This window comes from Argiope bruennichi, chromosome 1 (genome assembly GCF_947563725.1).
Source record: "Argiope bruennichi chromosome 1, qqArgBrue1.1, whole genome shotgun sequence".
Classification (NCBI taxonomy): domain Eukaryota; kingdom Metazoa; phylum Arthropoda; class Arachnida; order Araneae; family Araneidae; genus Argiope; species Argiope bruennichi.
The window spans coordinates 59,490,850-59,508,269 of NC_079151.1; the positions used below are offsets into that span (position 1 = coordinate 59,490,850).

General features: G+C 32.9%; 1 protein-coding gene across 1 annotated transcript; it reads right to left on the reverse strand.

The window, feature by feature from the left end:
• Positions 1-10,065: 10,065 nt before the first annotated feature.
• Positions 10,066-14,696, reverse strand: LOC129972793 (uncharacterized). Its single transcript, XM_056087065.1, has 2 exons — positions 10,316-14,696; positions 10,066-10,139 (listed from the first exon to the last, which is right to left on the reverse strand). The coding sequence occupies exons 1-2, from the start codon at positions 14,694-14,696 to the stop codon at positions 10,066-10,068; spliced, it is 4,455 nt and encodes a 1,484-aa protein (XP_055943040.1).
• Between the last annotated feature and the right edge of the window lie 2,724 nt (positions 14,697-17,420).

The following is a 17,420-nucleotide window of genomic DNA, read 5'->3' on the forward strand; positions in this document are numbered from 1 at the left end:
AAGCAACTCTTTGGCTTGCTTTAAAATCCATGAAAGATGAGAACTTTCATTCGAAATTTTTATAAAAATTTTGGAGTTAAGTTATTGAAACCAAATAGATGAATTGGTAAGATTTCAAAATTTGAACATCTTTCGAAATGTCATAAAAAGATCACAGGTTGAATTGAATTAGTGTTCAATCTGCACCCTAAAACTATTTGACTTGAACTTGTTTTAGTATTCCTTTAATCGATTCGAAGGACTCGTGAAGCAACTAAAAAAAAAAAATAGTCTATGCAACAATACTAAGATTGACTAACATTTTTAATGAAAATAGTTAATACCCCATCTTTCAAAAGCAACTCGTGTAGTGTTATCCTTTTTAACGTAATAAATCCATAGATACCATTCCCATAATATATTGCATGTTTTGAGAAGAAATGTTTACGATTATTTGCAATTATTATTTTAATATAGAAGATGGTTATAATTAAAGTTCTACTTTGAAATGGTCATCAATGGGAAAACTGCTAGACCAAATGTTAACAAACTTGGTAATAGTTTAAAGGAGGTCATGGGAATTTCTTCCGACAAAAAAAAACAGTTCAAAAACTCGGCACCGGGGGAGAAATGGCGCTGTATGCAATATTCTTAAGCAAAATCGGACATGATGACATCAGTTTAAAATGTGTTTAATCGGTTCTGAAACACAAAGCATGTTCAATGTGGGGCCCACCATTTTCTGAAAGCAAGTTAAATCGCATTACTGCATTCTCACCAGTAGCTCGTAGCATATCGGGAGGAAAATTACATACGTCGGTGTATCGCTTCTTTCAGTTCCGCCAAATTGTTTAAATTATCACCATAAACAGTGCTTTTGAGATAGCACACATTGAACATGCTTTGCAGCACGTCTCAGAAACGATTAATCATATTTTAAACCGATGTGTTCATGTTCTATTTTGCTTGACAATATTGCACACCTGGTGGTGAGTTTTTGAACCTTTTAGGCAGAAAAGAACTTCCTATTTCCTTCTTTAAATTTTTACTAAGTTTGATAATATTTGGTCCAGTTTTCCTTTTAGGACTACTTCAAAGGGGAAATTTAATTATAACCACCATGGATTTCAAATCATCGAAATTATTTTTAAATATGCGGAATACCTTTTCTCTTACTATGTATGAAAAAAGGTCAATAGTGAGCACTAAGTCAATCAATATTTTCCCATTCGCAAGAAACTCATAATGATAGAAATGAGTGAGCTTAGAAACTAACCAATCGGTTCGCCGGGAGTAATGTGTGCTAAAATTTTTAATTAATATTTTGTGTGATTATATCTTAATGGCTTTCTCTCTAAAATATTTTTACTCCAGATTTTCATAGACATGTAACTCATATTACAGTAAAAGTTATCTTGTTGTTTCTTATGGCAATTGCCATGGACAAGCCTGCTGTTACATAGACAGCGATTTTAAGCCGGTGGGGAAGCGTCCCTTATTTTTAGTAGCGCCAACTAGGGCCAAGAGTGCGACTTTGCTATTCACGCATCACTCTTTCGCTTGCACAACCCCTTTTCACAGGAGGGCACATTCACACATCCCACAGATAGAACAGAGGAAGAACAGCAATGCTCGAACCCAGGACGCCCATATCACGGGGAAGACGCGCTACACCTATGGCAGAACGCCGGCAAAGTTAACTTGTTCAATTCATTGCATTATGTTTTTTCCTAGTTAACTTTCTATACATATCAAATAGTATCAAGAAGAGAGCAGCATTGTTTAAAAATAAATTATAGCATGATTTTGAAGTTAAACCTTAATTGTACAAAATTTCATAAAAAACACATCTTTACAGAAATCTGCTCAACGTGCAGAGGGGGAGAAGGATTGAATCTCCGTATCATGATAATTAGCAATTGGGAAAAAAATGCCAGTTTAAAATATTATTGGCAACAGTGAAGACGATTTTAATCTTATTTCAATGAGGAAATATATTGTTATAAAATGAGCGTTAAATATTTTTTTTAAAAAAATTGAGTAAAAAAAAAAAAAAAACTATACTATGAAAAATTGTATATTGGAAACTTATAAACATGTGTAATTTGAATTTTCAGACAAGGTAAAAATAATTTTTGTGCTTTAATATTTTTTGAGATTATCGAAGGAAACGTCAAATTTCGCTTAGTTTTTAATTGATTGTACTTCGAATTAAAATTTCAAAAAATTGAGACGTACATTAATATCTTCAAAAGTATATTTGTACCAAGTTTGGTGGAATGATTTGACCTATAGAGCACAAAAACACACACTCTCTTCATCTTTATTATTAATGGAGTCCATAAAATCTTATACACTTATAACTTCATGCTCCCCCAGAATAAAAAAGTTTTTGACATCAGCTCCAGGAAGCGATAAGTCTCCGATCAGGCACAGTTTGTTGTAAAAGTTCATTAAATCCTGAATATAAGTTGGTGAGAAAATAGAGGAAGCTCTCTTCACTTGAAGATATTGAATGATATTGAAAATATTGAAATAATATTAAAGATTATTTTGTGCTATTATTGAAATCTTAAAACTTTTTCTTTGGACTATCCAAACTATAGAAAGATTACGTTCGTGGATATGAATTCTCAAAGCTTATAAGATTGATTTGTTTCGTGGCGTCATCTAGCGGCATTTTTTATAATCATTAGTCTATATCTAAAATTTGTGTACGACGGTGTTCAGGGTTATCTTACTTTTTGAAAACGAATGACGATTACGATTTTACTCATAGACGATTTTAATATTCAAAATCTCAGTTCTCCGCAATAGAACGAAAGTAAAGACATCAGCATAATGGTTTAAATATTTATGCCAGCATTTTTAGTAAAAATATTAAAATTCAAAAGATTTTATTTTATTTATTGAAGTTTGCTGCTGATTATTAGTTCTTTGATGAAACACGTTTTATTTATCGCTTGAGTACATCCTACATTGTGAAATTCATTTCATTCATTGCCTACTTTTTATTTTTTACGATTTTAACAGCTTTCGAAAAAAATTAATAATGAGAAAATCAAAGACATAATGAATAATATTTTATTCTTTTGTTTCTGCTGAACGTTTCAGATACATTTTAAAGTGTGTGTTTTCATGCTTTGAATGAAAATGTGAAAAGGAGGGATTATTAAAAGCTTATTTGTCGGTAAAATAATGTTAAATACTTATTTGTCGTAAATCTTGGAAGAAAAAAGAATTTTAAGAAAAAACAAAAGATTCAGGTGATTCAAATCAATGGCGAACTTTTTGATAAAAATTCAAAAATAATTTGAAATTGATTTATTTTTGAATTCTGTAATATTCTCTTAGAAGTTTTTAAATTCTAAAATTTAACCTGTGGTAAACAAATCTATTAAATGATGCAAAAAAGGATTTACTAAGAAAAACATATAGACAGAGTAAAATTGACTTTCCTACTTCAATTATACATAAAATAATTTCGATTCTTGGAATGTCATTTTAATGTGATATCACAGCTCATTTTTTTAAAAAGATTAAAGTTAAACATTTTCGTATATTCTTAACTTTCTTTTTTTCTTTTTTTTTCTTTTTTTTTTTTTAATAAGGAAGTAAGAGAAGCATTTAATAAAGATTAAATTTTTGTAGAATATTTCGAATGCTTCCAGTTTTGCTCAGTTTTAGTCATATTTCTAAAATTTAAAAATAAACATAAGTTTCCGAATATAATCATTTTTTATAAAAATGCCATGTGAAATAACTCCCCAAAGTTCATTTGAAATGCTGCTCTACTGCTCTATATTGCATAGTTATTACACTATCAGCAATATTTATGGATTCATCTCAAGTATCATTTTTTTTTTAATATGAATGAACTTTTCAAGCCTTGTGTGATGAAAAATTTCTCAAATTGCCATTTTAGTACCTCTTTTTGTCGTGGTGCCATCTCTTATTAAGATTCAGTACTAATTTGTTGTAATAAAGTGGAATTTGATTGAGCATATTTGAATGAAGTGAATATAATGAATTTCTTCATTTTGCGGCCAAAGCGCCCTCTTTTTTAATAATAGGCCAAATTAGTTTTCCTATTAAACACAATTTTAACTTAATCAATTTATTAGTGATTTATTTAATTTTTTTTATATTTACAACTATGTGGAAAGTATATGTTTTTAATTATTCATTTATATTTCAATATTTATACAACATAAAAAATACATAAAATATTAAAAAAAATTAACAGCAATTTTTTAACGAATTTCTTACTTTTAAATAAAAACACGTATAATTTGTCATAATTCATTATTATGACCAGAGCCGGCCTTCTCTTCAAAGGGGCCTGGGTACAAGAAGTCATTTGGGGCTCTAATTTTTTTTTCTGCATATAATATTAATGCATATTTGTTTAATGCGTTTTTTTTTCGCTAATATATCAATTACTTCAGAAAAATTCCAATTTTTTTGCAATTTCTTTTTCGACGCTTAATACAGCTAGTGCATTTAAGCGTTCTGAACACATGCTTAACCGAAGATAATTCTTTCTTTAATTTTAATTTGCTGAAAGAGCGCTAAGCACTTGCTCTAGTAACTGGCAGCGTAAAGAAAACTTTTAACACAGTTAAGGCAAACACCTTCAATAGCTCTTAATCTCTCAGGATAAATTTCAATATTTTTGGCGTCTTTGTGGTTTCTAAAGGTTTAAGACTGAAATCATGTATAAAGCTTAAAGGATAAATGTAGGAAGAAGGTATATAAATTATTTATATCATCATTTTTCAAAATATTAAGTTTTTTCATGTATTAAACAGAGCGACTTAATCTGATAATTGATCTTATCATTAAAATAGTTTGGTATGGAATTTTGAGTTTAATTTGGTTGACAAATGAGCGTCCAAAATGCATATCCAGTTTTCTTCGTTATTCTACGAAGCACTAAACGCTCATGTAAGGGATTTTGAAAATGGGTGCTTCTTGAATTGATATTTTTTTTCTGAATTAGTTTCGCATGAATTTTATATTTCAGCATATTTTTGAGCGTTTCTTCTCTTTTTCTTTCATTTTTCTTTTACCTTCCACTTCCTTTGTTTAACTAATTACTACACTAATATGAGATGGCAATTTACCTCAAATACAGCACAGGGTAGAAACTTATTTCTTAACATATTAAGTAAAAAGGAAATTTGTTCTCAAATTTTACTCAACACATTTTTTAAAAATTTTAATCACTTTCAATCTTGATCGATAGTATTCGTTTAAAAACCCACATGAAAAATCTAGTTAACATTCGAAAAATTATATAAATTAAAACCCACATAATTTAATTAAATATTAACTCCCCTTTTTGCCCCCTCTAATATTCTATGCTTGATTATTAGATTTATTCCATTGTTAACTTAGTAATAATCATTGGTTATATTTCAGTTGTTATTGGATGCCGAAGGTTTCAACAATCACTCGTATTATTATTGTTAGCAGAAATTTTACTGTTTAATGTTAAACAAACGCACAAAATACAAACAATATAATAGATGAAACAATGAATCTACCTTCTGCTGCTCTGTTAAGAATCATTTCTCTTTTTGCAACTGATCGTTGTGTGACTTTTTTTGCTGAGCTATGCTTGGTGTGTTTTGTGTACATTTCAATGAGGCTACGGCCATCATTGGATGGATCGTCTTGTGGACGATCTTGGAACTGTTGAAATATTACATGTTCCCCCACTTACCCTCAATCGGAGATCTGTTTTTCGATCCCGATTTGGATCAAGATGTTGATAAACCATCTGATCCACCTGCGACTAGAGTAGAATCCGTCCCAGTGGTTCGCTCTTACACGGTATTTAGAATTTGCCAGGCTTTAGAACTTCCAGCGAAACTGGCTCCATCTGCAATCCAGAAGTCTGATATCACTGTTGTAGAATCCTATATGGTCTACAAGCTGTGTTCTGCTTTGGGTTTGCCTGCACGGATGGCTCCTGTCGGAGTGCCAGTTGTAGAATCCTTTGCGATCTACCAGTTCTGCTTAGCCTTGGATATTCCAGTGAGATACCGGTCGCAGAAGGACGCGGTTTAACATCAAAACTGTCGTCGGCTGCCCGATGCAGTTTTCAGATCAGAACTGTCTTCGGATGCAGCGATGGAGGGTGGATGGGCGGGGAACAAAAGTAGCCCACCTCCACGTGGTGTTCCCTGGGCAACGGTGTAGTTCTTTGGAACTGCATCGGCTAAGAGGCTACTCAAGTATGAAACAAATAATAAACTTTTTTATTTAGTTTGGTAAAACTACACACCTAATTTTTGATTTTGATTTTTAATGCCCCAAAATTTCATTACAGGCATCAAATTCAGAATATGCAGAACGTGTATTTATGGTAGCACAACTTCAATGTTTTTTTAGATATACGTAAGAATTATATATTTTTTATCCTAAAAAAATAATAAATAATTTAAAATATGTATTTGACAAAGAATTGTTGTACAACTCACACATACAGAAAATCAGTGGCGTTGACAATCAGAAATCTGATGGAGGAATCTTATAATGACTTGAATTTGAAAAATTATAGTGACAAAAATTTACAAATTCATAACATAATTCGTCGCCATACATTTATAGCCAGTTATGACAAAGTGGATTAAAGGGTTTATGGACATTATGAGAGATTATATGTAAATATTAAACTTCAAATATATTATTAAAAATTATCATTTTGCAATACTTGTCATCCAGAATATAACATAACGAATTAAATGACTGATTAGTATTTCAATACTATATAAATAAGCAAATATTTTTATTTCAGTTTTTTAATAATGATTTCATTGATTCAATGTAAAAACATACAAAGTAATTTTAATATTTTTAATTCATAGAATATGGTTTTTTAACTATCTGTATTTGGTAATTATGTTAATAATATTGTATTTTATGTTGACCTGTCTGTGGTCCTTCTCAACGTAGCAGCCCTATATAGCTGTCTAATCTGCCGAATTAAAATTTCAACCACTTAGTTGCGCAAAAGTATTACAAAATAATTTTACAATTTTGTCCATTTTTCACAAAACCGTAAAGTATCAAAAAAGTTTTTAGAGAGAGTATTGTTTGCAGACTAGTGTTGCGGAAATTATCCGGTAGGTGTTCGACAAAAAAAAAAAAAAAAAAAACATGCTGGATAATGAAAAAGACATTTTATTCTGTAAATATTCTGGGGAACACGAACTGCAAGTAATAAAAATACAGCCAAGATTTTTTGTAGAAATCAGCAATAAACAAGCATATACAGATTACTAATCAAATTGTAAAACTCGATTTCTCCAATTCACAAAGTGATAAACACCCCAAAGAAAGAATTGGTTCTGCATTTGCCCGTCTCACCTTATTTAGTTTTCCACATGGAATTTTTCAGTAGAATCTACAAATCTCAGTTTCCAATCGAAATTTAGCCATAATCCCAGAATCGTTCAGAGCCTTTATTTTTCTTATCAAAGTCGCCTAACTCATCGTTATATCTCCAAATAGTCATCAAAATTGTCACTAGCCTACCATTCCTTAAAAATTCTTATGAATCCCTCTCTATCTAGAGATAATACTAATTAAGCAGTAAAACGATATTACAGATTCGAAGTAACTGCGCTAAGTTACAATATCATTTTATTATATTTTATATGATTTTATTGTTAAATCTTTTTGTTAAATAATTGTTTAATGTTTTTATTGTTAAAATAGATATTTTTTTTTTCTTTTGTTTGACAAATATAATGCAATTTGAGAATATTTAAAATACTGAAAGAAATGGTCGTAACTTGCAAAATAAATATATCATAAAATAGCTTTATTTTTTGTTATATTTTTTAAATTAATCATATTCTTTTGATGCTGCGATAAAAATTTTTAGAAAGAATAAATGAAAAGCAATAATTATTTTTCGTCCTTTTAATATTCCTCTACAGAGTTAAGGAAGTCATATTTAAATATGTAAAAGTGTATGCTTTGGTCGTAACTCAACATCTAATCTCTAGTTTGTTGTAGATGGATACATAGAACTTGCTATTCAAAAAATAGTTTAAATGTCATAATTAATTATATTTTATCTTATATAGCTGAATAAATATAAAGTTGAAAACATTGCGCAGTCTGAAATGTTATAATGTTTTATATTTGTTCCACTGTCCTATTTATCAGACTTAGTTAAACAATTCTGAAAATCTAGTATTTTAAGAAAAACCCAACTTTTCTAGAAATTAAAACTGGCAGAGTAATAAAGCTGCGAATAAGAGAATTATCTACAGTGACACAATTAGATTTCGCAAAGAGATATTGTATATTGCAGGAAGAAGTGTTTTTGGAAGCAGCTTAAAAAATATCTGCTTTTAATATTTCCCATTTTAATTTACAATAGGTTTTTACTCTTAAATAATTTTATTTGCTTTACTTAATAGTATGAAAAATAAGGATAACTTCCCCGTGGTCTAGGTGTCCCGGGTTGGTGTCCAAGTTCGGGCATGGTTGTTCTCTACCCTGTGTTCTATCTATGAGGTGCGTGAATGAGCCCCCCTGTTAAAGGGGTTGTGCAAGTGAATGTGTGCGTGTTTCTACTTCATATGAGCTAGACGTCAGACTTCTGCCCTCGGGTGCTCAGGGGTCTTTACCCTCAGAATCTACCGTGCAATAAAACTTGGCTTAAAATAGTCACGCGACACACACAAAAAAAAAAAAAAAAAAAAAAAGGATAAATTATTTTCTTTATTTACTATTAATCGCTTTTGCTGATCAGCTGGTTCATTGGAATTTTTGATTAAGTTTACTTCCAATTAAATTTTTTTGTAGAAAATTTAATATTCATGATTTTCTACAAAAAACATTTTTAAGTCAAAATTGTGATAGATAATTTTGCTTCATTCATTTAATAGACTTAGTGTAAAAAAATAGCATCTGTTCTGTATATTATATATATGAACCATTCTTATAAAGTAAGATTTCATAACATCATAATGCTTAAAATAGTAATAATCCTGTTCATTATGTCTTCTAACTTTCACCTGTAATAAAATTTTGTTATTTTGTCAAGAAAACTACATAGATATAAAACAAAATTCTTCTTCCCTAAGTTTCAACGATGGAAGAAAAACACGCTACTAAATAATCGCATTTGAAGAAACATTGAAAAGCAATTTGAATTTCAGGGCGACAACATAATCTATAATTGGAAATTGAACAAAATTAATTTTGTTCAATATAATTTAATATAAATTAATATAATTTTAATATAAAAATTTAATTTTAATATAAAAAACTGCAAAATCTATGCGATCTTTAAATTAGCATCAGTAAAAAGAGGATTATTTAAATTTTCAAACAATGTAGGACTCATTTTCATCATGCAGTTATATTTTCGCAAGCATACGTGAAAAAACGTTAAATTGTTGCTTAAATTTTGATTACTTAAATTAAATATATATATATATATATATATATATATATATATATATATATATATATATATATATATATATATATCTTCGAGGTGTTTTCAACCTTCAAAGTATGTATGTACATATATAGAGAGATAGAAATATATACATGCCAAATTTAGTAACAGTAAGATTTCCTTACACATCCTACGTGTATTTCTTGTGGCTGTTCCAACAACGGCTGGCGCCTACTTAACGTCTAGGCCTGAGTGATTATTTTAAATCCAGTTCAATCTTAATAATCGCCCGGTTCAATCATGTTGATTGAATAGAAATAAATACAGGAACCCATCATATTCTAGGTTATTATATTATTTACATATTTACAGTAACGGTTTAAAAATGTAAAACATAAAAGTGAATCAAGCATCTCGTTCATGGCGAACCACGCCACCTTCGCTCGTCGTCCCTCGTCGTTATCTGTCTAGTACACTTCCTGTACGTCTCTCCTGGTTTTCACCCCCTCGGATACCATGTGACCTTTCCCCTCCTGACTGGTCTTGCAAGCTTCGTCGTTGGGAGCGGAGGAGTGGGTCTTACACGCCCCCCCTTGGAGAAGCACATTGTCACCTTAGAGACAATGCTGAGTCTTGAGAACTGGACGGGTTGTTTATCACTGATCATCTTTCACGGTAAAAGGTTGATCCTGAAATGAAACATAGTTCCAAGCAGTATTTGTCGCTATAACTAGGAAAGGAGCAGGAAAGAGGTGGGAGAGCAACTGATATGCAATTCCCAAAGAAAAGAAATAACACATACCCAAATTCAAAATATAAAGGCAAACAAATATGTATTAAAAAATATCAAATATGCACAAAATTGGTGATAAAAGTAACAGAACAGATGCACAAATGTTTTCGTACATTTCTGGAAAGCCTTTCTCTCTTTCTGCTGCAACGGCAATCTAGATAGAGAGTCTGCATTGCAATGTTTACTCCCCTTTCGATATGATATTGTCACATCGTATCTCTGTAAGGCTAACGACCATCGTGTAAGTTTTGCGCTGTGAGGCGTTTGTTGAGTGAGATACGTCAAAGGGTTGTGGTCGGAGATAACTTGAACACGAGCACCAAATATCCATGTGTCGTATTTCTTCAAGGCCTCCAGTACGGCGTAGGCTTCTCTCTCGATAGTAGCCCACCGTGTTTGAGTTGCAGTCAATTTCTTGCTGAAAAATGCAATGGGTTTTTCCTTCCCATCATCACCTATCTGAGCTAAGCAGGCTCCAACGGCTGTTGCCGAGGCATCCGTGTATAACTGGAATGGTTTATCCTGTTGTGGGGTATATAATGAAGGCATCTTGACTAATTCTTCTTTTAAGATTTGGAATGCTTGCTCTTGTTCTTTGGCCCATGGAATTTTGTTGGGTACATTTTTCTTGGTGAGATTTGTTAGTGGTAATACTAATGAAGAAAAGTTTGGGATATAGTCCCTGTAATAATTTGCAAGTCCTAGCAAACTACGGACTTCTTTCTTATTTGTGGATCTCAATAACTTCTTTATGGCTTCAATTTTCTCGGGATCTGGAGAGTGCCTTCCTGATCCGACGATATGGCCAAGAAACTTCACTTCCTTTTTGCCAAACTCACACTTCTCTAGATTTATGGTAAGGTTGGACTCTTGAAGCGTACAGAATACTTCCATAATGTGCTTTTTATGTTCTTCCCAGCTTTTGGAGAAAATGGCGACATCATCAATATATGCACGACAATACTCTCGATGCTTTGAGAGGATCTTATCCATGCTTCTTTGGAATGTGCTTCCTGCATTTTTCATACCAAAGGGCATCACATTCCATTGGTACAACCCAGAATGAGTGATAAAAGCGGTATAATGCTTCGCTTCCGGCTTCATGGGAATTTGCCAATATCCTTTGGTGAGATCTAATATGGATATAAAATTAGCTTTTCCAATTTCATACAATAATTCAGTAACCAGTTTTATTGGGTAGGCGTCTGCAATCGTATATTTATTCAGCTGACGGTAGTCTACGCACAGTCTGATACTACCGTTTTTCTTAGCAACGCACACTACGGGATGTGCCCAGTCACTCTCGCTATGTTCAATGAGTCCTGCTTCTAAAAGTTCTTGAACTTGGCGTTCAACTTCCCCTTGCAAAACAATTGGGACACGATATGGAGCTAGTCGCTTGGGGACACAGTCATCGGTTACCTTAATGTTATGTCCTGGCACCTTGGCTTTCCCTGGAAACTTACTGAAACTGTCTGTGTACTTAGATAAGATATCAATCAGCTCAGCTTTTTGTTGTAATGATAACTCCTTTCCTTGATTATAAATTTGCGTTCTTATATCACGACTGATTTTGCTTTTCTGATTGCAATTGGTTGGGGCAGGAAATATTTCTCCAAATTCATTGTCTTGGTCATATATCACTCCGACTTGCTCAAGTCGTGCTATGTATGGTCGAATTTTATTGACATGAATCTCTTTATTCGTACCATCTTCCATCTTGACGAGTACTGAATGGGGTCTTGTAAAAGCAACAATACTCACTGGCCCGATCCATTTCTTTAACAGCTTATGAGAAGAAGCTGAATCCAAAATCAGAACCTTTTCTCCTACTTGAAAGGTCTTCTCACGAGCTCGCAAGTTATATCTTCTTGCATATTCTGCCTGGGTTTTTTCGGCATTCTCCATGGCAATGCCATGAGCCTTTCCTAAATTTTCCTGCAAATTTTCTAAATAACTCTCAATGGATCTGGAAACACCTACGGGGATTCTTCTTTTTCCTGTCCAGAAATCTTTCATCAGAGACAAGGGCCCTCTGGGTAACCTTCCATAGACCATTTGAAATGGTGACAGTCCTGTTGTACTGTGTGGTACTTCCCTATACGCGAATAACAGATATGGCAGATGTATGTCCCAATCTTTTCCATTTTCCTGGATATTCTTGCTGAGCATTTCCTTTAAGGTTTTATTCCATCGCTCAACTGCACCCATACTTTCTGGATGCCCGGGAGTAGCAAATCTTGGTGCGGTGCCGATCACTTTCAGGAATTCTTTAGTTAAAGTCGATGTAAAGTTAGTACCTTGGTCAGTGCAAACGACTTCAGGAAATCCTGTAGCTGTAAAAATTTTCATGAGCACGTCACACGTAGTTTTCGCAGTAATATTTCTTACTGGGATAGCTTCTGCCCAACGTGTACACAGGTCAATAGCGCAAATGATGAATTTGTGTCCTCTCCTGGACGGAGGCTCCAGTGGACCTATGCAATCAATGCTCCAAACTTCAAAAGGATTTTCTGGTCTGACGATAGGCTGTATTGGGATCCTATCTCTGTATGTAATTGCCCTCCTAACTTGGCACTGTTTGCAAGACTGACAAAATTCTTTGACATCTTTCTTTATTCCTGGCCAGTAGAATGAGTACTTTATTCTTTCCTTCGTCTTTCTCTCTCCCAGATGACCTGCCAATGGTAACTCGTGTGCTGCCTTAAGCACACACTTCCGTTTACATTCTGGCAACACTACCTGTTGCACCTTTTCTCCACATACCCATTCAGAGTGCGATAAGATGCCATCTTCAACTGAATAACCATTCTGTTGGGAACTGCCAAATGCCCATGCCGTCTTCAGAGAGTTATCTTCTTTTTGTAACTTCGAGAAACAAATTTTCTCCTCCAATGGACTTTCTTCATTATCTTCTTGATTTGGCTCTTCATGGACAGGTTGCTCCGAATCTACATTCTTTATCACGGGTAATAAGGTATGTGCCTCTATTTTCTTACATAATGCTTCGTATGTAGTCGAGGAGATCAGCATGTCGCTTATTAGTTTCTTCGATGCTGCACAAGTAACAGGAACATTGCCATGCTTCCCATCATTAATTTTTACATTGATAGTAACTAATGGGGCAAGTTCTTCTTCCCCAAAGGCTGATATAATTTTTATGCTGCCCTCTCCTTGTTTAGAGCAAGAATCAATTATATCCTGTCTGATGACGGTGATTTCAGCACCTGTATCCACGATACCTTCAAATGTATTGTCTTCAATTTTCACTGGTATTTTCTGTAAAGGGCTAATGCGTGTTATTTCTTTTTCTGGTGCCTTTAACTGTGTTGTGAGAATCGTACCTTCATCAGTCTGATTTTCAGCAACATTCTCTGGAAGTCTCTGTGGTCCACTTTTCTCGCTTGTCGTTTCTACCAAACGTCTTGTCACGCGGTTAATCCTTGAGAAATTCTTCATCTTAGCTAGATTTGGGCACTGGGCTCTTAAATGTTGCGATGATCCGCACTCGAAACATTGACGCCGATCGGAGCGTTCTTGCTTCCAATTCCGAGGACTACTCGGTCTTTTATAATCAGTGTTCATTGCATTTTTGTCATGGACAATAGGATTTCTCTTTTCAAAATTCCCGTTTACTCGTGTCCTGCCATTACTAGGAATATGTCCAGTTTTTGAGCTTCTCCTTACACCGTCATAATCATCGAGGAGATCGGCTAACTTAGATGAAGACGAGATTTTTGTCCATGTGTCAACAAAATGTTCCCGAACTTCATTTCCAACTCTTCTTTTCATCTGATCTACAACCATCAGATCCTTCAACGAGTCGAAATCCGTTACGTTAACACCATCCAACCACTCCTCCAAGAAGCTTCTCAACTCAAAGGCCAGATCCCTCCATGAACTTTCCATTCTCTTTTGATGTTGCACAAACCGCAATCGAAAGGTTTCTGCACTCAATTTAAATCGTCGTAAGAGTAATTCCTTTACGTACTCGTAAACGTTAGATTCCTCTTCAGGTTCCCTTGCTATTATTTGAACAACCTCTGATGGAAGAAGTGGCATTAATTGGGTGACCCAATCTGTCTTATCAATCTTTAGTCGCTTAGCTTGGCGCTCAAATATGACTAAGTAAAGACTTATATCATCATTTTTGGAATCAAACTTCTGAAGTATCTTTTGTAACTCTAAGGAATTATGTTTATTACTCATTTCATTATTTTCTGATATTATGGATTGAGTTTCGATCGAGGTTTGTAATTTAATTTTTTCTAACTCAAATTGCCTCTCTTTTTCCTGTCTTTCCAAATTTTCTTTTTCTTGTCTCTTCTCCACAATGCCTTCTAAAACGCCCTTTACAAATTCTTCCTCGTATTCGTTGGAATTTAAAATCAATTTTCTAAGATTAGCAATCGTGAGATTCCCATCAATCTCTTCACCTAACTCACTAGCTAATTCCTGAAGATCACACTTCCTAGCTTTAGCTATGAATGCCATTATTCCAATTCAACAAAATAAAGAATTCTGCATAAAAATGAATGGTATACAAATAAGATAACACAAATCAAAATACTGGCTTATATTAAGTTAAAAGGTAAAAGATTTCGCCTATAAGTTAAAGCAGAAAATAAAACAGCAATTTTTAGATTCATTAAAAGAATTCTCCTTTTTGTTTCCTGAGAGATATAGCTTAAATACTTATATGACTACTATCAGACTCAAATTAAAATACTAAGTTACAACAAAGAGTGGTTAAATACTGAAATTTAACTAATAATGAAATTAATAACATTTAACAAAACATTCAGTTAACTTTAGCACTTAATGATAATATTGCTGCATACAAGTATTTCTGCAGATTAATTACGTACTAAAATCACAGCACAATTCATCAATCAAACAGACGGAAACAATTAACATTCAGTTATCTTACTAAATAAAACACAATAATATAGAAATGAATGGAACAATCAAAATTTAATGTCCAACATTCAAAATAATATTTGATTAAACAGAATTTCCTGCTATACTTTTTAAGCTTGTTGCTTAAATATAATAATAATCCAATAATGATTATAATAGCAAATATAATACTAGATATATCAGAAATACACGAGGTGTAAGAATAGGTTCACAGATACACTTGATGTGCTATCTTTTAACTACTTTTAATTTATTCAAAGAGCACTGCTTCTTTCTACAATGTCTTTCCAATTATAAAATACAATTCTATAATATTATATTATCATTGTCTCGAAACGCACTGCCACAAAAGCTCCTTAACCAGTATTTGACGCTGTTGCGATAAATATTCGAACAAATGTAACACTGACGTGTTTTAAAAATTAACGCTGAGGCGTTCACAAATTGAACGTTGATGTGTTCAGAAAATTAACACTGATGTGTTCTCACATTTAACACTGACGTGTTCTCTCAAACTAACACTGATGTGTTCTCACATTTAACACTGATGTGTTCTCTCAAACTAACACTGATGTGTTCAAAAATTTAACTCTGATGAGTTCACAAATTTAACAATGATGTGTTCACGAATTTAACACTGATGTGTTCTGAAAATTAACACTGATGTGCTCTGAAAAGTAACACTGATGTGTTCACAACAAAAAAAAATGGCGCTGATGTGCACGTTTCTGAGACAAACGATAAATATTTTCAATTCAATGGGAAAAGCATTTACAATAATAAAAATAAGCTCTCACCTCTAACCTTTTGTAGGCAACACTCCAGTAGATATTCCAACATTTCCTTGGTAGGATCCTGCCGACTACGCCAGTAACGTTTCCTTACACATCCTACGTGTATTTCTTGTGGCTGTTCCAACAACGGCTGGCGCCTACTTAACGTCTAGGCCTGAGTGATTATTTTAAATCCAGTTCAATCTTAATAATCGCCCGGTTCAATCATGTTGATTGAATAGAAATAAATACAGGAACCCATCATATTCTAGGTTATTATATTATTTACATATTTACAGTAACGGTTTAAAAATGTAAAACATAAAAGTGAATCAAGCATCTCGTTCATGGCGAACCACGCCACCTTCGCTCGTCGTCCCTCGTCGTTATCTGTCTAGTACACTTCCTGTACGTCTCTCCTGGTTTTCACCCCCTCGGATACCATGTGACCTTTCCCCTCCTGACTGGTCTTGCAAGCTTCGTCGTTGGGAGCGGAGGAGTGGGTCTTACAGTAACCCAAGGTCAAAAGGCCTGACCTATGGAGAGCCAACACACACACACATATTCTCCTTTATCAATACTTGAGACATCATTTATTTTTTACTTTTATTAATAATTTGAATTAAATGAATGAATGAATAAAAAGCAAGGGATTCAATAAATAAAAGCCATTCCAGTGATTTTATTAAATAATTATGAATGTACAGTTATTTTCAAATATTTGATTTCATGACCTTTATATTGTTTTGATACTTTTATTAATAAATGACACTGCACAAAGAAAAATTAAAGAATTTTCTTTATTTAAAAATATAACTGACATATTTCCATGAAAATAAATATTTACAAAAGTGACACACCAAAAACAATGACATATTTTTGAAATCAAAGTTTGATTCAACGTATGTCGAACAAATTATTACAAATAATGAAAATAATTTCATAACAATTCCTTCAAGACAATGTTAAATCTTCTTTTAATATTTCATGATAAACAAGGGCAATGACAACTGTATGTATATTTGTTTCATTAAATACCAAGTATAAATATTCTGTTAAGTGCAAATTTTATAGGAAAAAGGGAGTAAGGTTGATGACAATGAATACAGAAGATATATTTTTTAAAACACATATTTTGTAAACGGCGCTAGTAAAGTAGACAAAGTCTAAAAAAGTAAAACAGTTGTCTTCATTTTTTTTATCTGATTTGGTCACATTTTAGAGATAGCTACACACGCCGTAGATATATAAATATAAATATTTTCTTTTACTTTTCTTTAGAACGAAACAAAAAAAATATGCTCTTCTTAGAATTAAACCAAGTTTCTATACAAAACTTTCCGCTCGTATAAAATAAGGGACATTATACAGAATAAAACAAAGACTATTGCAGGAAATTTAATACACATTTTTACTTTAAGCAATAGAGTTAATAATCATTTAGAGTTATCATCAATAGAGTTATATAATCATTTGAATATTCTGAAATATTCAAATGATTATATAATGAACTCATCAATAGAGT

Coding starts and splice junctions, on each gene's coding strand:
- LOC129972793 (XM_056087065.1), bottom strand. CDS start 14,696: ATGGCATTCATAGCTAAAGCTAGGAAGTGTGATCTTCAGGAATTAGCT. Junction 10,140..10,315: donor GAGAAAGGCTTTCCAGAAAT/GTACGAAAACAT, acceptor CTCCTTTCCTAG/TTATAGCGACAAATACTGCT.